Source organism: Physella acuta, unplaced genomic scaffold, assembly GCF_028476545.2.
Source record: "Physella acuta isolate Inbredline_101_S28 unplaced genomic scaffold, ASM2847654v3 ptg000323l, whole genome shotgun sequence".
NCBI classification, from domain to species: Eukaryota; Metazoa; Mollusca; class Gastropoda; family Physidae; genus Physella; species Physella acuta.
The window spans coordinates 52,801-76,286 of record NW_026731842.1 but is presented as its reverse complement, the minus strand read 5'-3'; the positions used below and the strand labels follow the sequence as shown (position 1 = coordinate 76,286).

The 23,486-nt window shown below is 35.3% G+C and overlaps 1 protein-coding gene across 1 annotated transcript; it reads right to left on the bottom strand.

Moving 5' to 3' along the window:
• Window positions 1-6,417: 6,417 nt before the first annotated feature.
• On the bottom strand, window positions 6,418-16,588 carry LOC131940598 (sterile alpha motif domain-containing protein 9-like). Its single transcript, XM_059299303.1, has 7 exons — window positions 16,493-16,588; window positions 15,677-15,786; window positions 15,488-15,582; window positions 11,339-11,576; window positions 10,982-11,064; window positions 9,968-10,753; window positions 6,418-9,860 (listed from the first exon to the last, which is right to left on the bottom strand). Exons 1-7 carry the CDS (start codon window positions 16,586-16,588, stop codon window positions 6,418-6,420), a joined length of 4,851 nt encoding a protein of 1,616 aa, XP_059155286.1.
• Window positions 16,589-23,486: the final 6,898 nt, after the last annotated feature.

Sequence of the window (23,486 nt, the reverse complement as noted above, 5' to 3'; positions counted from 1 at the left end):
TAGGAATATTACAAATAACTAATAATAACATAAGTATAGCACATTATGCGTAAAATCACAGTAGTTCTAACCTCATAATATATGGTGTAATTGTTTGCCCTTATTAAGGAATTACTCGTAACGCTTCTCAAACATGTAAAGAATTAAATGTTAATTAAATTGCAGTATTCTTTAGAACAAAATTGTTATGTGTACAAACTTATCTTTTGACTTAATTTACCTTGTCCAATCGTTACGTTTTAGATCCCTGTGAGCAATTCTGAGCATTGCCATTTAAAATTTTTAAATTCCAGTTTGCATTATTGTTAGTTATAGCTGGAAGTGCGAGGAGGGAAACCAAACGACATATTGATTTTATTGATTACAGATCTTTCTGCGATACACTTTACCTGGGTGTTTATATATATATATATATATATATATATATATATATATATATATATATATATATATATATATATATATATATATATATATATACTAGCCGTCCCGGCCAGGCCCTGCTCTGGCTTCTGTGAAAAACCTTTCTGTTAAAGACCATTACCTGTGTGTTTAGTAGTCATCATAAACCCGGCATTGCCCACCCAAACCACAACCAACCAAAACCTAAACAACAAAACGCAAACATAACGCTAACACAATTACAAATACAATACAAACGAAAACAAAAACCTAACAACAAATCCAACCACAACCACAAACACCAATACAAACACAAAGAAAAAACAAACAAAAAAGCAAACGAAAACAAAACAAATCCAAAAGCAAAACCAACCAAAAACACAAATACAAACCCAAAGAAAAAAACACAAACAAAAACGAAAATTGAAAGAACAAAAACGAACCAAATCAAACCGCAACCACTAACGCAAACCCAACCTAAACACAAAGAAAACACTAACGCGAACATAAACGCAAAGTGCTCACAGTCTAGCCCGGGGCGGAATCGCCTGTTTTAGCTTAATAAACGACTATAGTACCCCAACTTATTCATAGTCTTTTGCACTCACTTAAACGAACGCACCTGTTTCAATTTAATGAACAATTATAATACTCCAAGCTTATCCGTAAAATACCTACAACATTTGCACTTGATCAATCCCCGCTAATTATGTAATTTTTTTCCCAACTCCAAAACAAAGTAATAAAATACTTAAAAAAAACTTTTTAAAAACCACGTTTTTCTTGTGGACTAAAAAGTAGAAAATAACTATTTACATACATTTGATGACAAAAAACGTGGGTACGTTCACCATCAAATTTCCCGACCCATCTGCCCGACCCACGTTTTTTGTCATCAAATGTATGTAAATAGTTATTTTCTACTTTTTAGTCCACAAGAAAAACGTGGTTTTTTTAAAAGTTTTTTTTAAGTATTTTATTTTCTCCTTTTTAGTCCGTTGCTACACATGAAAAACGTGTTTTTTAAAAAAGTTTTTTATATAGTTTATTTTCTACTTTATAAATGACTTGATTAAGTACACGGACTAAAAATCTTGAGCGACCAGGATTCGAACCTGGATTGTCGCGGCCACAACGCGAAGTACTAACCACTATACGATCACAGCCAGCGCGCTCACATCGATTGGGGCCAAAGTAACTGTGTCAATAGGCCTCCAGTCTTGTCGGTATCTTTAGAAATCATGTCCTCAATTTTATGGTCCGTAGGGCGTAATTAAATTAAGCTAATTACGGTCTCTAATTGCTAGTTTTTATGATTGCATCTGAAATTGTTAGGCGAAAGTAGCCTGCATGCCAAATTTCAGATCTATAGAGCAATCAGAAGTGGGCTAATTTTCGATGTCAATTTTAACAACAAACACACGCGAAGCTGAGTTAATAAAAACGTGTTAATAAAATGTAAATTCTTTTCCACTAATGCAATGGTTTTATAAAGGGAAGTAATTGTGTTTTCCTAATTTATCAAAGGGAAGTAAGTGCTATAGGACTAAATAAAAACATAATTAGAATTTTTGTAAATGATATTTTTTTTAAACTTGTGTTTAATGAACATGCCGAAAATTATTACTTTCAGTTTGATAAATGAAAATTATTTCCCAAAACTTTCAATATTAATTTTTTAACTCATAAATTTAGAACATAAGGACTTTAATTATCTAACACTTAAATCCATAGAAGTGTGTTAACGACAAACAAACTTATTACATACAGAATTGAGCTTTATATATTAGATTATATATATATATATATATATATATATATATATATATGTGTGTGTGTGTGTGTGTGTATGTATGTATATATTGTATATCTGCGTGTAAAAATGGATTTTGGTGGGTGATAAATGGTCCGGCCTCACAGGTACCGTTTTTGAATGGGCTCTGCGGTGAAGGGCCGAGGCAATCCTATGAGTTTTCTCAAGTTAAGTAATAAATTCTGCATTAAATCGGAAAGTTCAGGTGTGATCTATAAAACCCAATGTCATAAGCATTTCTAAAATAACGTCAATATTTTCGCTGATGTAAGGAAAATACTTTTGTTATCAAATGGATAATAGATAATCTATATACCACTAAAACTCAAGTTTTTTTTGAAGTGTGTATATTTATTGTTTTTTTTTGTTGGTCTGTTTGTCCATTTGGTTACAGGAGAGAATCTGCACTGTGAGTAGAGCTGTAAAGTACGTATTTATGTAAAGAATAATGTTCCTTTTACCAACTGTTAATCACAAATTCATTTAAAGACGTTAATTAATTTATTTGATATATTCATTGGTAGAAACACTACTTTAATTGTACAATTTCAGAACAATGACTGTATTTATAGTGAAGTCATATATTTCATTTTCTTTTTACAACAAACATGGCGGCTTCGATGGAAGATCATGTTGCTCATTCAAAAGTTTAGCGCATTATAAAGTAAAAATTTATGTCGCCTATATCTAGGTCAAAATTAATTAGTGAAAAATAAAAAAACAATTAAAAAAACACAATATAATATTGAGTTTCTATATTAAACAAGGCTAGTACTTAAATACTTGATATAAATCTTTGTTTTTTAGCTACAAGGATCATATAATTCGAGAATATAAAGGATTTATCTAGATTTTTCTTGATTCTACATCTAGAGCTACGGAAAAACTAGACTTAAGCCTGCCGTAGATTCTAGATCTAGTTCTAGCTCTATCTACTATATAGATCTAGAATATATGCCAATAATGAGTTTTTATACTAAACTATTTCAGGCCTTAATTATTTTATATATAAAGTCGAATTCTGTATATATGTGACAGCGGCCAGCGAGCGGACCCGAGATTGTTTTGGTATTGGCAAAAAAATTAATTTACGTAATTATCGTGGATTGATCAAGTGAAATGTGGTAGGTAAAACACAGATATTTTAAATACTGCCTTTCATTTATTTTATACACTGAACGTATTGTACACTAATCATTTAAAAAAATCAATAACAGTTTAGAAGCCAGCTCCTAAATGTCCTTTTTGTTTACTTCTATCTTTCCCTTTGCGGATAAGCTTGGGGTATTATAGTCGTTCACTAAATTGAATCAGAAGCGTCCACCGGCGCGACAACAGGGTTCGGTTTGGCGCCCTGGGCTATCGTGTGAGCGCTATGGTGCATAATTTCGTTTTAAACAGTGCGATAGACTATGGATAAGAAAGCTTACTTAAGTCTTTATCTGAATCGAATCCAGGCGTTTTCCGGCGTCTCGACAAGGTGCTATTTGGCGCCCCGTGCCATCCAGTGTTCGCTATAGCGCCTATGTTCATTTACGTGAGAGCAAAAGACTAAGAATAAGTTTGGGTACTATAGTCGTTTACTAAGTTGAATCAGGCGGTTCCGCCGGCGCCCCAGCATGGTGCAAATCTGGCGCCCCGGGCTAGACTTTGAGCATTTTGCGTTTATGTTTGAATTTGAGTTTGTGTTTATGTTTGCGTTTATCTTTTATACGTTTTTCACACAGACCAGTGCAGGTCCTGGCCGGGACGGCTAGTTTTATATAAATCCTTGTTTGTTTAGCTATGGAATTTGCTAATTTGGGATAAAATTTAATTTGAAACATTCGGGCCTATTTGCCTAACTCGTGTTTCTTGCAGAGTCTAGACTAGATCTAAATAAATTACCCCACTAATTCTGCACCTAATCGGAAGTGCCTAGATAGCTGAGATGATAGTGTAATTGTTACCATGCGAGTGTTACGGGTTCGCGACACATCACGTCAATTTTATATTTTTAAATTTTAGAACTGAATGATAAAGTTGCCTATCAGAACTGGGTGGGACACGGGACAGGTGAAGTAGAGTTCATCTGTTTCTGTGTTCTCGGCATATATAGGGATAGTGTAGTCGTATTGTGTCGAAAAATGGCGTACATGAATGACTACGTACTACGACAACATACATCGATTTGTGACTCGTTTTAAGAGAGTATCACGTGCCAACGTTCGTGTAATTCAAATTCTGTCTCCAAGAAGCATCGTATGTAATTACCCCTGAGTGTATTACAGTTGGGGTGGTGGAGTGTTGACAGCTAATGTAGAGGAGGGGTATTGGTGACAGCTAATGTGGAGGAGGGGTTGTGGTGACACCTAATGTGGAAGAGGGGTAGTGGTGACAGCTAATGTGGAGGTGGGGTGGGGGGTGACGTATAATGTGTATGTGGGATGGTGGTGACACGAAGCTCAGAATAAAAATTAAAAGACATATTTAGTTGTAAGATGACATTGTTGAATGCTAGAGCTAACGCCCACTAACCCAAAAGTCTCGAGTTCGGATACGGGCTCGTCTGTTTGTCGTCCCTCGGCCCACCTATCTCTGATGGGTACCTGACTCCTGTTAGAGAAAAAGGCGTTTGGGCATAGTGCTGACAATATTATCCCCTTATATGCCGATGCCATTTAAACATATGAACTCTTTATCTGACCCATCTGTCGTAGGCATGAACGGGAAAGGTAAAGATTTCTCGTAAATTCGTATAAGACAGTAAGTGTTTGGGGTGGCACTTCAAGTTGTATCGGGGTATAGAAATAGTGTGTACGTGTGTGACAAAACCACTCGTTTTTCAAGAAAATACCTCGACGCAAAAAGTTTTGCTGTTTCACGAATAGCTGATCTAAAATGTCAATATTATGAATGTTTAAGAGAAACGTGTGGTACATTACTCTGATAGAAACTTACGTATAGGATCCATATAGAATTAATTATATTTAAATTAGGTAAAACTAAAATCTGGAAAAAGCAACAAAAATAAATAAATAATTGGAAAAAAAGTCTACGAAAATAGTATTTTCATTTTTATTAATTTCTATTTCCAAAGCGAATACATTCTGAAGCTTTAATATGAGCACTGCCGAATAAATAAAACACTTTAGTGCTGGGCCTGGGTTAATTAATAAGACACTGTTTAACCTAAGAGGTTAAAAAACAAACAAATTCGATTTGTTTCACTACAAATATAAATTGTTGACTACCTTATGAATACACATGTGGAATTTTATTATCTTATTGCATTACGAATTCTTTTTATTTACTCCGTAAACATAATAGTCTTTTATAAAAATCAGAGAATTAACAAGCTTATATGGAATATATTGTAATTTTGTAACTACACTGTTTAAAAGATAGAACTGTGGCGATAGAAAAAAAGGATATTGATGTCTGGTTTATACAATCAGAAGATGGAAAAGGGAAGGCCATCATTCATACATAGATATCAATAATTAAAATATGTTGTATAAACCTACGTAACAGTATCAAAAGTATAGCAATAACATGGCACTTTAATTAAACTGATCATAAAGTTTTCGTGAAATTTAAGAAAAAAAAAATAATCACAGATTTCCGTTATGATGAAAAAAAAACCCACCAGTTTCATTCACCAAAATGATTTTAACAATTCTTTTAATGATCATCAAATAACAGAGCAAGTTTCCGTATGAGCAGTACATAAATGACGTCACAGTCACACTGGCGAGCAGGAAGGCCCTACTATAGTGACAGTGTCAGACGGGGAATGGGTTGCCAGAAAGTGTAACGTAACACTTTAGCATTTTAAAAATTATTGTAAAAAAAAAACAACAACTAAATTTTAGCAGTTTGGTTCTTGTTTAGATGCATTAGTAAAACGAATCGCAAAACACCCTTGACTCTGTCCAAAATTACATTGAATCGCGAATGATGAAATTTCAAAGTCCATGTTACGTTCATTTGATGGAGTTGCACGGAATAATAATATACCCCATCAAGTAAATGTCGGAGAGGTAGAATGAACAAGAAGTTGAAACTGGAGTTACGAAACATGGCGTTAAACATGCTGATTATAGTTTATGATTTGTAAATGAATGGATTCCTAATGCTGAATACTGCAGTAATATTTTACCATACATTAAAAACTGATGAATTGGGTGGATGGAAAGTAAAACGAATGCTTTTAAGAACTGTTATATGAGAAAAGCTTTAGGGCCAGTGAAGCTAAAACCAATGTAGAACTGAACACTTTTCATCCAACGATCATGGTTCTGTTCATGTTTGTTTGTTTCTATTTTCAGTGTCACCCCGTCGTTGTCTTCAGTGATAATCTTCACACTTCTCCCACCTTTAGAGAGTATGCCTTTAGAAAGATATAGCATGTATGAGTTTCGATATATTTCATTCTCTTCATACACAGGAACAATGTCATAAGCCGGGTTTCTGTTTCCCAGAAACCAAACAACCTTGTGCAATTCGTTCTTCGTGCTGTGTCGAAAGTTGTGTTGATTTATAGCAGTTCTCCAATTTGAAAGTGCAGTGGCTAAGTCTGCCTTAAATACTAAAGGGAAGCTCACTCTATTTTTTGTTGGAAAGTTGAAAAGTACAAAAAAGAAAAACCAATCAAGATTCATAAGCTCTGTGCCTAAAGTCATGCTGTAGTACCTTTTGCTCCATTCTAGAACGTCTTCAAATATCAAATTATTCGGTACTTGATTTTCTAGCATTAAAACCAAAATGGTTTGAAGGATAGTTCTGTAATCATTGAAATTATTATTTCTTTCTCGAAGGTTGTCTAGCATTAACTGATAAATCCTGTTCAATTTGTCCCCATCACGCCTGATCTGTAGCAGAGATTTAATGGAGACAGCACCCAATGTTCTAGCCCGTCTCCACCTCCACTCACATTTTGATGCACCAAATAAGTTACTTGGTATGTCGTCTGTATATTCGGTAAAAAACCGATCAAGTTTTGCTTTAAGTTCAATTAAGTCATTTTGCCGGAAGCTATCCTTTGGTTTCCCCTTAGAGGTATCTACACTCAAATATTCTTCATCCAGTCGTCTCATTACCTTTTCGTAGCGCGTTTGCAACGACTTAATACATTTTATGTCATCTTCTGTAAAGAAGCTAAAAAATGATGTTTGAGCATCCGGGTCTACAAGGAAATGACGCATATCTGAAAGCGAACATCCCTGGCTTTCTACAAAACTGAGAAATGACGCTATAGTTTTCAACTCATTAAAATGACATGCAAGATTTTGTTTAATATTTTGTTTAATATTTTGTTTACTATTTTGTTTACTATTATCAGCTCCTTTTTCGCTTATTTTCTGTCCATTCTGAAATGTATGACATGTTAGCCAGCATTGTGTGCTAATTTTTCGCAATTGATCATTATTCACAGTTTTGCACTCTTTTACCATTTTAAAAAGCTCATGTAGATAGACTATGCCTAAAGTGTCTATTAGATGGGAGTTATCAGACCATTTTTCCACAGCTTTAGTAGCATATTGCTTTGCTAAGCACAATTCTTCTATTGATAAATAAAACCTCGCCAACAGTTGTGCCGTTGTAGGATTCTCATTAAGCTCATATAGTTTTTTCATAACTTTGACAGTCACATCAGCTCCTTCTGTACGTAGGTTTTTTACAAATTCTGAAAAATCTTCCCGTCGATCTCCCGATAGATTTTCACGGCTGTGTATTATTGGTTTGATTATTTCTTTTAAAAAGGGCCCGCGTACATCGATGTCTGAGTTTAAAATCTCAAGCATAATTTCACTTTCCTGCTGACCCGTTCTGTCCTTCATTAATAAAAGAATCTCCTTCGCAACGAGTTTGCAAAATATTCTCAAAGTAACATCGGTGCCGTCTGTTGTCCGAGTAGTGTTTAGTAATGCATTCACAGCATCACTGAGCAGTTGTTCCCCATATGGTGACCGACTCCATTGACTGTCTGAAGAATTATCTCCATCTTTTAAAGACGATTCAAGCATCAAACAATCCAGATAGTGAACAGGGATTTTTCTGCTGTCGTATGAGTTTATGAAAGACATAATCGTCATTAACTTTACCTCCTTCACATCTGTGATAGACTCCGTTAATGTTTTCACCAACTGGGAAATATAAGACTGATCAAAGTTGTTTTTCATTATGTTGAACGAAATAAGAAATTGTGGGTTGACATCAGATAACTTACTTTGAAAATCGACTTCTAATTTAACAGATTTTTCAGATAACCAACTTAATTCTCTCTCTGTAAGCTTATGACGAATGGCTATGTGTGGAGTAGAAGTTGGGATTTCTGTTCTTCGTTCACAGCGAATTAGTGTAAAGTATACTGAGCTGCTCGATGCTGTATTGTCGCCAATCTTTTGGTTTAAGCTTCCTTTAAGATCTTCCACATCCTCATCACTGGGGTTATCTATAAGCACGAGAACAGGATTGGGTGTTGAGTCCTTAAACTTCCTAAGCTCCCATAATTGATCTGCTGTCTGATCAGTTATTGATTTTATAACACAACACCGCCATTGTTTTCTCAACTCCCACAACACTTGTTTAGCTGCGGTTGTCCCCCCTGCGCCAGGCTCGTGTAAAAGTGTTACTTCCGAGATGTGGACCTCTTCAGTGTCGTCTGGAATGCTCAGTGCATCCCTGACATTAGCCATCAGGTCGTCATGTACATCCCGCGTTAGGACTTGATCCCCAAAGTAAAAGTTCCACCAATCGACCTCTTCACCTTGATAAAATCTTTTTAGAACCTCCTCTTTTTTTTCATTTGAATCAACATCCGAATAATCGAGTTCTTTTGATGTTAATACATCAATGTCTGACCATCTGTTGATATACGATTTTTCGACTTCAGCTTCAGCCCCAGAGGCACATGGTTCAAATGCCTTAATATTTGCACGCGATGGTCTTGAACTAAGCAAAGTTTCATCAATCTGCTGCCAGGATAGACCAACCACACAACGCTCTTTTATATTTTTTTCGTCCCCCAACCTGCGATTTTTAATTTGTTCTATAAACCTGTTTGCAATGTCTTCATTTTTACAAATTAGACACCATCTTCCTTCAAACAGCGGAGCAGCTAAGTCAAAAGCTTCAAGTAACGTCTCATAATGTTCAGAGAACAAACATATAACCACGATTGTTCTTATGACAGAGTATTTTACTGAGAACAAATCTAGAGCATGCTGAAATTTTGTTCTTCTGTTTTTTTTCCAATCTATTGTATTTTTGGGTAAAAATGATTCATAACCATAGCAAAATACCCAGGATATTTCCCTCTTCCTCAAGTCTCTTTCTTGTTTACAATCATGTTCATTCTTTCTTCTAGTCGGGTCGTAATCATCTAAGACAGAAACCCTTATAATATCGTCCTGACGTTCATCCAGCGATTTAAAAAGTCCTTCCGACCTGGTCGCAAAGTCGAAGACACACCTAGGCTTCAGGTTCTGAATAAATGAGACTTTACTCTCCAGCTCGTCTGGTCGCGACTCTGCGTCGTCAGGACTTATGAGACAGAAGATGAAAGTGCTGCCGCTTGAACCTACACCTAACAAAGTTTTCAGTCTCACGCCCAAGTTTTTCTTTTTTTCGTGAACACGTTTCTCATCTTGTAGCCTTTTTGCTATTATTGTAGGTTTATCTTTCTTTTTGTAATTTTTTTTTCTTCTGCTGAACACACGCTTGGAATTCCATCAGCAAATAATCTAAAGATGCCTTTTGACTCCTTACATTTCTCATGGTAGATAGGAAGATATTCCATCTGCGTGTAGATGGTGTAATCATTAAGTAATGTACTGGAGACTAAAATGTCTATTTCCACGACGTAAAGATCAGACCGAACGTCATCTGCAACAGGAACACAACAAGCGCCATGAAACATTTTTGAAATAAGTTCCCTGTTACTATCATCGAAACATTGTTGAAGAAAGACATCAATTTTTCGTTGCAAAATATCTTTCTGTGGAAGTTTTATACCAACAATTTCTCCTGCCTGATATTTATCAGAATCTGTTGGGCTCACGCCAAAGTAAATCGTCCCATCTTGTCGCTCATTCAAACAGGCCGAAGCAAAGGGAATGAACTCTGATGCTATAAATTCAAGAGCATCATCTAATTCTTGCTCCTCGACCAGATGAAAGTTCCTGATTGGCTGTGTCAGTGGCCCGTTGATATTTCTTGTCACTGGAAGCTTGCGTTTTATAGAATAGTTTTTATTAGGGTAATTACTGCCAAATTTTCTCAGATTCTGGGTTTCTAAAGGTTTTCTTAAATTGTGGAATGGATTTTTGACACGAGTGATTAAATCACTCAAGCATTTCATTATATCGATGGAAAACTCTTTTAGTAATTCTTTAAGAGATTCAAAATTTTGTACCAAAAAAACCCTTCCTGTGATCTGTTCAGCTCTCAACAAATCAAGACAACCTGTCTCTAGATGATGTTCAAGCAGGTGTTTTTCTATGAATGTCATCAACTCATCTGTTTTAAACTTTTTTACTTCATCAGCTGTACAATCTATTAAGCCAAAAAGTTTACGACAAAGATATTTAGTTTCAAAACAAATTAATATATTATATTCAATTTAGTTCGTTGAAAAAATTATCGTTTTTAATTTCACCACAAATATAGGTGAAATTTAGAAACTCGATTGAAATTACGATTAATTTTCAGCAATGTCAGTCATTATGTGTTTAAATGGTAATGTTTTTTTTTTTACATTCCAATGCGAGTATTTTGACTTACCAAAGTTGTAAACATAATCATTAGCCTGATCATCTATAGCAGAAACATTTCCGTCTTTTTTCATTCCTATATTTCGTAGGTATCTTTATCAAAGTCAAGAGAGTTAATTAAATGTTTATTTTAAGTGTTGAAAATGGCCCGGCAGAAAATCAAAGCGTTAGCCATTCTTGTTAGATAGATGTTAAAAGCAAATGTTTTGGTGTTTGAAACATTTTAATCGATTGCTTTTGTATAGAGCAATTTAAATTACACATAACTACATTTTGATGATTTGAAACTTACATTAAAAATGTTTTCTAATTCGCTTAATCTATGTAGAACTTTAAACAACAATAATGAAATTTAAATAAAGGATACACGTCCGGTATCTTCCACCGGCTTATTCGTCTTTCCTTTTTAATTTCTATAACAGCAGTAAACGTTTTTTGAATCAGTTGTAGTAGTCTCTCTTCGCTGTAATCAGCATCCTGTTCAATAACCATTTTCTTTTTTAATAGCTCCTTAACTTCAGACAGGTAAGCGCATTCACCGGATTTGTTGATTAAACTTTCGAGAAGAGCACTACGGATCTTTGGGTCGAGTTCACTGGGATCAGCTTCGTATTAAAAGAACAAGGCATGTAACTTTGTAAAAAATATACAATTTTCTAATTTATTTAAAAAAAATAAAGAAAACAACAACAAAGATGCACACAACAACGAAAAACGCTAAAAAGCGCAACAAAACTGTCATAAATTCTCCATTATTAAGAATTCGTCTTATCTCATTGATGCTTTATTATTACAACTAGGCATACTGCCTAGCTTCGCTTAGGATTTCAAAAAAAAAATGAGGAATTGAATGATTCATTAATAGGTGATTTGCTGCTATGTTAAGTGCTTAGGGCCTAAATTTATACAGTGGAGTAATTCTGATAACATACTTATATTGATGGAATATTCGCAAACTTATTACTCGCAAGGTTATTAGAACTGCAAGGGGTTTCTTAATAGTATCAATCAAATATTATAAAAAATTACTTTCGCAATTAATTTTTACAATTTCAGTACAATGCAAAACTTAATTTATAACACAATATTGATTTAAAACAATGCTATACTTTATGATTTTTGTTTTTTTCTTAAAAAGAGTATACAAAATATTTAAAATTTGTTACATTAAAAAGTTACCTCCCCTGTTCATAGAAAATGACCAAATCTCGAATAATGAGAATTTCACTCGCGGTCATTTTAGCCCTCTTAGAGGGCTTTAAGTCTGACCAACAGTTTTTCCATACGGCGTAGTCATCTATAGAGGTGTATAAAAAAATTAGCCAGATGTAAAGACGGTAAGTGCCCTCAAATCCGTTTCGAAATCACCCTCTGTTTTTCCCATAAAATACAAAGATTATATAGGGAAATACGACTGGTCAGTTTTGACCCATTTAACGAATTTTCCCGGACATGGCGAGTTTTTTTGTGACACCCCAAGGCGTTCTCCTACCACCTCACAAAATTTCAAGGGGGGTCGTAGGAGGAAATTTTTTTTCGTAATAGAGCTCATATAAAGAGAATTTCACTCGCGGTCACATTTTAGCCCTCGTCGAGGGCTTTGAGTGAAACCGACAGGTTTCCCTAAAGGTCAAGCTATTTACCTAAGAGCATGCAAAAAATTAGCTAGATGTAAAGTGGGTAAGTGCCCTCAAATCCGTTTTGAAATCACCCTCTGTTTTTCCCATAAAATATAAAGATTATTTAGGGAAATACGACTGGTCAGTTTTGACCCATTTAACGAATTTTCCCGGACATGGCGAGTTTTTTGTGACACCCCAAGGCGTTCTCCTACCACCTCACAAAATTTCAAGGGGGGTCGTCGGAGGAAATTTTTTTTCGTAATAGAGCTCATATAAAGAGAATTTCACTCGCGGTCACTTTTTAGCCCTCGTCGAGGGCTTTGAGTGAAACCGACCGTTTTCCCTAAAGGTCAAGCTATTTACCTAAGAGCATGCAAAAAATTAGCCAGATGTAAAGATGGTAAGTGCCCTCAAATCCGTTTTGAAATCACCCTCTGTTTTTCCCATAAAATACAAAGATTATATAGGGAAATACGACTGGTCAGTTTTGACCCATTTAACGAATTTTCCCGTACATGGCGATTTTTTTTTTGACACCCCAAGGCGTTCTCCTACCACCTCACAAAATTTGAAGGGGGGTCGTCGGAGGAAATTTTTTTTCGTAATAGAGCTCATATAAAGAGAATTTCACTCGCGGTCACTTTTTAGCCCTCGTCGAGGGCTTTGAGTGAAACCGACCGTTTTCCCTAAAGGTCAAGCCATTTACCTAAGAGCATGCAAAAAATTAGCCAGATGTAAAGATGGTAAGTGCCCTCAAATCCGTTTTGAAATCACCCTCTGTTTTTCCCATAAAATACAAAGATTATATAGGGAAATACGACTGGTCAGTTTTGACCCATTTAACGAATTTTCCCGTACATGGCGATTTTTTTGTGACACCCCAAGGCGTTCTCCTACCACCTCACAAAATTTGAAGGGGGGTCGTCGGAGGAAATTGTTTTTCGTAATAGAGCTCATATAAAGAGAATTTCACTCGCGGTCACTTTTTAGCCCTCGTCGAGGGCTTTGAGTGAAACCGACCGTTTTCCCTAAAGGTCAAGCCATTTACCTAAGAGCATGCAAAAAATTAGCCAGATGTAAAGATGGTAAGTGCCCTCAAATCCGTTTTGAAATCACCCTCTGTTTTTCCCATAAAATACAAAGATTATATAGGGAAATACGACTGGTCAGTTTTGACCCATTTAACGAATTTTCCCGTACATGGCGATTTTTTTGTGACACCCCAAGGCGTTCTCCTACCACCTCACAAAATTTGAAGGGGGGTCGTCGGAGGAAATTTTTTTTCGTAATAGAGCTCATATAAAGAGAATTTCACTCGCGGTCACTTTTTAGCCCTCGTCGAGGGCTTTGAGTGAAACCGACCGTTTTCCCTAAAGGTCAAGCCATTTACCTAAGAGCATGCAAAAAATTAGCCAGATGTAAAGTGGGTAAGTGCCCTACAATCCGTTTTGAAATCACCCTATGTTTTTCACATAAAATACAAAGATTATATAGGGAAATACGACTGGTCAGTTTTGACCCATTTAACGAATTTTCCCGTACATGGCGAGTTTTTTGTGACACCCCAAGGCGTTCTCCTACCACCTCACAAAATTTGAAGGGGGGTCGTCAGAGGAATTTGTTTTTCGTAATAGAGCTCATATAAAGAGAATTTCACTCGCGGTCACTTTTTAGCCCTCGTCGAGGGCTTTGAGTGAAACCGACCGTTTTCCCTATAGGTCAAGCCATTTACCTAAGAGCATGCAAAAAATTAGCCAGATGTAAAGTGGGTAAGTGCCCTACAATCCGTTTTGAAATCACCCTATGTTTTTCCCATAAAATACAAAGATTATATAGGGAAATACGACTGGTCAGTTTTGACCCATTTAACGAATTTTCCCGGACATGGCGAGTTTTTTGTGACACCCCAAGGCGTTCTCCTACCACCTCACAAAATTTCAAGGGGGGTCATCGGAGGAAATTTTTTTTCGTAATATAGCCCATATAAGGCGCCGGTCAGTCGAGGTCAGTTTTGACCCCTTCTCCGTAGACTTTTCGGCCAACCGTCACCGGCCCTCGTGTTCTATCGCCCCAAGGCGGCACCATCGTGCCAAATTTGACGCGCCTGCGGCGCCGGGAAGTGCCCTATTGGGCACTTGACCACTTTACTTTATATATATAGATGTGCTTTTTAGGTTATTAATCATCTAAAATTTATTTTATTTGAATACTGAATGTATTAATTAACAGTTTAGTGAACTATTGCTCATTATTATATTGTCCACATTTATTGTAACACCGAGACATAACAAATGTGCTATTAAATTAATTTAACCTAAAAAGTTAAGGGGTCATCCATAAATGACGTCACGCTTTTTTTGACGATTTTTACCTTCCCCCCTCCCCTCTGTCACACTTCGTCACAAAAAGCCAGACCCCCCCCCCTAAAATGACGTCACACCTCAACCTACAACCCCCCTCAAAATTGCAGTTGAATTTTTTTAAAACATTGATATTTTTCCAAAATCTTGTCTAAACTATTACAATTTATTAAAACAGTTATCTAAAACGCGAAATAACGTCCAAAATTCGTTTTCTATCATTGCTTTTTTATAATGCAAAAATGTGACGTCGCAACATCTGACCCCCCCCCTCCCCCTCATCACACATCGTCACAAAATTACGGACCCCCCCTTCCCCCTACGAGTGTGACGTCATTTATGGATGACCCCTAAGGCTTCTATCACATATATAAATTTCCAACTATAATTTGATAACTGTAGTAATTTTGTACTAATTTGCATTACTATTCGTGTTATGTGTTCTCAGTCTATTTCATCATATATACTTTATCTAGTGTGATTGTTTTTATTAATTTATTAAGCTATCATATATGTATTGTATTGTATTCTTACTGCATGACTTTAAGCTTGGATCAGCCGTTGTTACTGTATTTTCTATTTCATCTGCAATATTGTGAGGATCCAACCTCAGTCCTTCTATAAGTTGTCTGAGAAATAGTTTATGTTTTGATCAGCAGTTTAATAAAAAAATAATTAGACAATAAGTTCAATATAAAATTAAAAAAACAAAATCCTTCTTACTCATAACCTTTAGGCTTCTGATAGAGTATTTCCAACAAGGTTTTCATCCGTTCTCGATTATTAGTACATGCCTTTACATTATTCCATTCATCTTGAGAAATAATCTCTTTCTGAAATTCCGATAATCCAATATAGCGTGAGATATATTAAGTATTAAGCATTCTGTCTAGCATCAAATAGGATTTTGAAAAAAATATTCGTAAATTTTTTACCCTATACATAACGCCAATAGTAGTACTAACTTATACTAAACTTGAAACTATTGCTACTAATCAACAACCCGTTAAACGTAAAATTAATCTTTGAATAATTAAAAACCAAGACACTTCTTCCCCCCCCCCCCCATAGTTACAATGATCATCTAAACTGTTTATTGTCATTGCACGTGAAAAATTAGAAAAAGGCACGCCAATTTAATACGCGCATCGTAAATAGAACTGTATATAATGTGTCGATACTTTAGTTAAATATTCACTTTAATAACTTATAGGTTTACATTTCAAACATTTTAAAATGATGTTTAGCTTTTAACATGTATTGAAATTATTGCATGCAAAAAGTGAGAGTGATAGAATATTTTCTCAACTCAAAATAATAGAGAAATCCTTAAAACGTGAATATTTTAGGTATTGGCTTCCCATAAACATAGTTCGGATAAAGTTCTCGTTGATTAGTTTTAACACCATTTCGAGTTTATCTCGAAATAGCCGCTAGCTTTTCGACAGTCCCGGGGTTTTGGCCTATGACATGTTTACAAATGTATGATCTTATATAAAATAAATATAAATAGCTACTGTGTTATTTAAAAACACCTACTTGATGTAAATGTGGCAACAACTTTAGTGAAAGGATAGGTAGTTCACACAATTTCACCATATTTTTGCTGATCTTCTCCTTCGATGGCGCATCCATCTATATGTGTATAGGTAATAGAAATTTAGAAAAATATCTATCTGAAGTAAAAATAAATAATATGTTAATGTGGTACATAACAGAAGGATACCAGTTAGAACCTATGAGGAATTGGGGCAGATAAAGTACAGTCTAGAAGTATAAGTGAATTTCTAGTCCATAACTCTGCTAATAATATTTTACTTTAAATTTTACTAACCATATTAAGATTGAATGGAACTATACTGTTCTTATCATACGGTTATTATAATTTACTGTATATTACGCCCATTCATGGCATTGTTTCTCCACAAGTGTTTTTATTACAGACTTTTTTCTCCGGGGGGGGGGGGGGGGGGGGGGGGGTCACTTCTTTATATTTTCGGGGAGGCAGACTAAATTTTCCGGGGTAGGGCGGACACTGATAAAAGTGTATAATTTTATTTTCTATATTAATTAATTTCCATTTCGTTCGGGGGCGGGGAGGGGGGTAGACTTTCTTCGGGGGCGGAGGTGGGGGGGGGGGGGTTGCGGATCACCCCTAATAAGACTAATAAGATACCTGGAAGAAACACTGATCTCCACCTTCAACCTAGCGAGTGGCTTCATTAGGTTGGGTGAATAAAAGCCTGTATGTTGTGAATACGGACATGCCTTTACTTGTGATCCAGTGCGTCTCGCAAAATGTAAGTCGAAACAACAACAAACGGGTTACAAAATAAGACTAAATCAAACAAAAGCTCGTTGATAATAAATAGAGTTTAATACTATCTACACTAACACAGTCTATACTATACAGAAATACATACGCTAGTACAAACACTAAGATTTAGTAGCTATAAACTAAAGTACTAACCTACACTAACCTTGTAGCCTTAACGTACTGGGCCGAAACTGAGGCAATCACACGTTTTCAAGCACCTTATATACCCACAAACAGGGACAAATCGGTTGTCACAACTTACAGCTCAAGGATGGAACAACGATGAACGAGACAGGGTACAAAGTAGAAGGTAAAAACAACATTCAACACCCCCATTAATCCCTCTTCACTCTTTACTACACTTTGATAGCAAAATTCAAAAGATAGTTTTAAACTTCGACCGTAATATATATATATATATATATATATATATATATATATATATATATATATATATATATATATATATATATATATATATATATATATATATATATAAATTTAAATAAATGTATCAACTTACACAAAACTTGTAATTGTGTCTGAAAATTATTTACATTTATTCCTTTAGCGCTCATTACGTCCCTTGATAAATTAGGAAAACACAATTAGGCTTACTTCCCTTTATAAAATCATTATATGGGGGGGGGGGGGGGGTAAATTTAATTTTCATTATTTTGTTTTGGTGTTGGTAAAAAATACTTACATAATTAGCGGTGATTGATTAAGTGCAATGTTGTACGTATTTTAAATACTGCGTTTTGTTTATTTTATACACTGAACGTACTGTTTACTAATTTTTTTTTTAATCAATAACAGTTAAGAAGCCATCTCCTAAATGTCGTCTATGTTTACTTCTTTTCGTTTGCGGATAAGTTTGGGATACTATAAATGTTAACTAAAATGAAACTATAGTCGTTTACAAAGCTTAAACAGGCGCTTCCACCGGCGCCCCAGCATGGAGCTATTTTGCGCCCCGGGCTAGACTGTGAGCACTTTGCGTTTATGTTTGCAGTTTGTGTTTTCTTTGTGTTTGGGTTGGGTTTGCGTTTGTGGATGGGTTTGTGTTTGAATTTTATTTGTTTTCGTTTGCTTTTTTTGTTCGCGTTTGTGTTGTGTTTGCGTTTGTGGTTGGGATTAGGTTTGTGTTTTTGTTTGTGTTTGTATTTTTTTTTGCGTTTGTGTTATGTTTGCGTTTTTTAAATTTTGTTTTGGTTGGTTGTGGTTGGGGTGGGCAATGCCGTGTATCTGCTGATAACTATATATATATATATATATATATATATATATATATATATATATATATATATATATATATCTGGTGGACAGTGGAAGGAAAGGCAAAAGCTGCTGGGCCTATTTGGGTTCACTTAAAGAGAACTGCTCAAAACTGAGTTCTGTGGAGAGGTGTAGCTGCAGCCCAGCGCTCATCAGGAGCTTCAAAGAAATAGTTCAGTCTACACACTGAAGGGTGGGGATGGGGTAGGCTGGCATTTAAGTTTTGCTATTACAAGCCATTGAAGAGTTGTTTTTTTTTTTTTTGCTTTTCTTACATTTTACGGAGATGCTAATGGTTTGAGTTAAAAGCTTAGTCGTCAACTTTAAAATGCTAGTTTATTTTCAAAATAAAAGGAACGAGAAAATGATTTATAACAGCACAAACGTAAAGCATATTATTTATCAAATGATTTATTTTAAATATGTGAATTAATCTAACTATATACAATATAAATACATTCGTAAGTATAACATTTGCTTAACCATATTTAAATAGTAAATAACAAAAACAAACTCACTTGCAAGCAAAAATCGGTCGTCCAAAATGGAGTATGATAAAAAAATAATTACCAAATGACTTGTCTAAACGTGAACTCAAAATGGATCTCGCTGGATCCAACACAAAACAGTAGTTCACAACTTATATCACGTTGTCACTGTTGGTGCTACCCATACAGTTCACAGAACCGCTGTAGTTTTACCTGCGTATGAAACATTCAAAGGATTAATAGCAATTAACCGAAATAGAAATGTGTAATTATTTTAAAATAAACTTCAAGCTTAACATTGTCTGTTGGTGAAAATGTATATCTAACTAGCCGTCACGACCAGGCCCTGAACTTGCCTCTGTGAAAAACCTATCGTTAAAGGACCATGACTTGTGTGTTTATTAATCAGCATATACTCGATCGGGTTTGGAAAATGTATTACTTTTTTAATGAACCCTAACTAGAGCAGACCAAATCCAAAGCACAAACATAAAAACAAACGCAAACATAACGCAAGCACAAACCCGAAAGAAAAAACAAAAAAACGCAAACGCAATATAAACACAAACGCAAACCCAAACGCAAACAAAAATGCAAACACAAAAGCAAACGCATACACAAACAAAAACGCTAACACTAACGCAATTATAAAAGCAAACATAAAAATAAAAATAAACACAAAATCAAACACAAACACATGGCCGTTCTACAAAAGAACACATAACCCTAAACCCAACTTTAAGTTTAAACCTAACACTAACCACAAAAAACCAAACACAAACACAAAAACAAACGCAAACATAACGTAAACACAAACACATAAACAAACGAAAACGAAAACACAAACGCTAACAAAACCCAAACACAAACGCTAACACAAACGCAAGCACAAACGTAATCGCAAACACAAAAGCATACACAAACGCAAAAGCAAACACACACGCAAACATAAACACAAACAAAACCCAAACACATGCAAACACAATCTGAAATTCAAACGTAAACGCAAACCTTAACGGAAACACTAAGGCAGAAAATAAAAACAAATCTAAATGCAAATATAAACGCATAGTGCTCCCATTTTATCCCTGGCGCCAAATCGCACACTGTCGGGGCGCCGGTGGAACTGCCCTACTCAACTTAGTAAACGACTGTAATACCCCATCTGATCCACAGTATTTAACACATTAAAACCGAACGTAGGCAAGATAGCGCTCATGGAAAGGGCCGGGGCGCCAAATAGCACCCTTTTGGGGCGCCTGAGGACGCCCAAATTTTATTTAGTGAAGACTTTAGTAACCTTTTTTATCCAGTCTATCGAACTATTTAAAAACGAACGTAGGCGTCATAGAGCTTACGGGAAGGTCCGTGGCGCCGAACAGCACCGTTTCGGATCACTGGCGTACGCCCAGATTTGATTTAGTAAAGGACTATAGTAACCATTTTTATCCATAGTCTATTGCACTCTTAAATAAACCGGGAGTGATCTCCCCTAAACTTTCTCGAATATTTTTATATAAAATAACAGGGGATGGGAGCTCGGGCTATAGACATGATTTTTAATCCATTTTAAATACTTAAAGTTTTAAAAAAAATTCATAAAAAACGTTTTAATAACAAGCTTTTATGTAATGATGCACTAAAAAGTAGAAAATAAATTATAGACTACTATTTAAATAACTATAAAGAAAAGCGTGGGTCACTTTAGTATCTATTGGATACCTTTACTAATGTTAAGGAAGACACCCACGCTTTTCTTTATAGGTATTTAAATAGTAGTCTATAATTTATTTTCTACTTTTTAGTGCATCATTACATAAAAGCTTGTTATTAAAACGTTTTTTATGAATTTTTTCAGTACTTTACATGTTTTATTTACAATAGAGTTACATGACTAAAAACCATTGCGCGCCTACTGAACATCACGTTCAGTAGGCGCGCAATAGTTTTTGAACGCAGCCATTACGTGATGGCGCAGCTATTGAAGGTGATGACGCGTGTGGTGTGGTTGGCTAGACATGCCTACTAATTCGGTCCAAATTTTAATTAATTCATACAAAATTAATTAGGCATCCAATTAAGTCAAATTTAGTTTCAGATTGCATTGTCTTCATGTCTTGACCCACGTGCCAACTGTGAATCGTGTCGGTCAAGTAGAACTGTCCGAATTTTCACTCCTGCGTTTCTATCTAGACAGACTGTCGACAGACTGACGACAGAGGAAGTGAGTTAAATAAAAGCTTGTAAAAAAAAATTCATAAAAAACGTTTTAATAACAAGCTTTTATGTAATGATGCACTAAAAAGTAGAAAATAAATTATAGACTACTATTTAAATAACTATAAAGAAAAGCGTGGGTGTCTTCCTTAACATTAGTAAAGGTATCCAATAGATACTAAAGTGACCCACGCTTTTCTTTATAGTTATTTAAATAGTAGTCTATAATTTATTTTCTACTTTTTAGTGCATCATTACATAAAAGCTTGTTATTAAAACGTTTTTTATGAATTTTTTTACAAGCTTTTATTTAACTCACTTCCTCTGTCTGTCGTAAGTCGTCAGTCGTCAGTCTAGACGGAAACGCAGGAGTGAAAATTCGGACAGTTCTACTTGACCGACACGATTCACAGTTGGCACGTGGGTCAAGACATGAAGACAATGCAATCTGAAACTAAATTTGACTTAATTGGATGCCTAATTGATTTTTTATGAATTAATTAAAATTTGGTCCGAATTAGTAGGCATGTCTAGCCAACCACACCACACGCGTCATCAATAGCTGCGCCATCACGACCACGTAATGGCTGCGTTCAAAAACCATTGCGCGCCTACTGAACGTGATATTCAGTAGGCGCGCAATGGTTTTTAGTCATGTAACTCTATTGTAGATAAAACATGTAAAGTACTGAAAAAAAATTCATAAAAAACGTTTTAATAACAAGCTTTTATGTAATGATGCACTAAAAAGTAGAAAATAAATTATAGACTACTATTTAAATAACTATAAAGAAAAGCGTGGGTCACTTTAGTATCTATTGGATACCTTTACTATTGTTAAGGAAGACACCCACGCTTTTCTTTATAGTTATTTAAATAGTAGTCTATAATTTATTTTCTACTTTTTAGTGCATCATTACATAAAAGCTTGTTATTAAAACGTTTTTTATGAATTTTTTTTCAGTACTTTACATGTTTTATCTACAATAGAGTTACATGACTAAAAACCATTTCGCGCCTACTGAATATCACGTTCAGTAGGCGCGCAATGGTTTTTGAACGCAGCCATTACGTGGTCGTGATGGCGCAGCTATTGATGACGCGTGTGGTGTGGTTGGCTAGACATGCCTACTAATTCGGTCCAAATTTTAATTAATTCATAAAAAATCAATTAGGCATCCAATTAAGTCAAATTTAGTTTCAGATTGCATTGTCTTCATGTCTTGACCCACGTGCCAAATGTGAATCGTGTCGGTCAAGTAGAACTGTCCGAATTTTCACTCCTGCGTTTCCGTCTAGACTGACGACAGACTGACGACAGAGGAAGTGAGTTAAATAAAAGCTTGTAAAAATAGAATAAAATCTCGTAGACAAAAGAATTGCACACCGAGTGAACGCTAAATAAAAAAGTGCATAATAGTGCGCAATATTATTAGTACTTTAAAAATTTACATTCGTTTTTTGAGAAATCGGAAGTAGCGTAAATTACTACTTCCGGTCAACGGAAATTACTCAAAATTTAACAGAAGGTAGAGAATTAGATCTTTTACTTACATGTGAAATTTCATTTATCTATCTAAAATAGTACTCAAGTTATAGGCTTTTGAAAAATTCAAAGTAGGAAAAGTACCACTTCCGGTTATCGGAAATCACTCAAAAGTTGATACTGATCTACGATTTTGATAAAATACTTATATATGAAATTTTATCAACCTAGCTGTAACGGTACTCAAGTTATCGTGTTTACACACGGACACACACGGACAGAATTGGATAATCCAGTTTTTCCAACTCCATTACACATAAAACGCCAAATTTTTTATATATCTGAGTTTATATTTTTTGCCCGATTAAAATAAGTCTTCTATATCCCGGATGTGATGAAGGACTGAGGAGTAAAACGGTGAAAACTGTCCAAATTTAATGTGTTTTTTGTGCACGATTACAAGACTTTCTCTATACTTCGTATATACGAGAAAGTAAAAAGAACTTATGCACCATAGCGCTCAGAGGATAGCCCAGGGGGACAAATCGCACCCATGTTTGATAACACGGAATTTATAGAGATCAACTAGATTTACACGTCATCTCTTGGATGACTGTGGGTTTCGGGGGTCATCCATAAATGACATAACGTCTGTGACTTATCATAAAAAAATAACCAGACTTCACATTAAAAAAAAACGTTTTGTATCTTTTAAAAACACCGATTACGGCTGAGCATGGCTCTGAC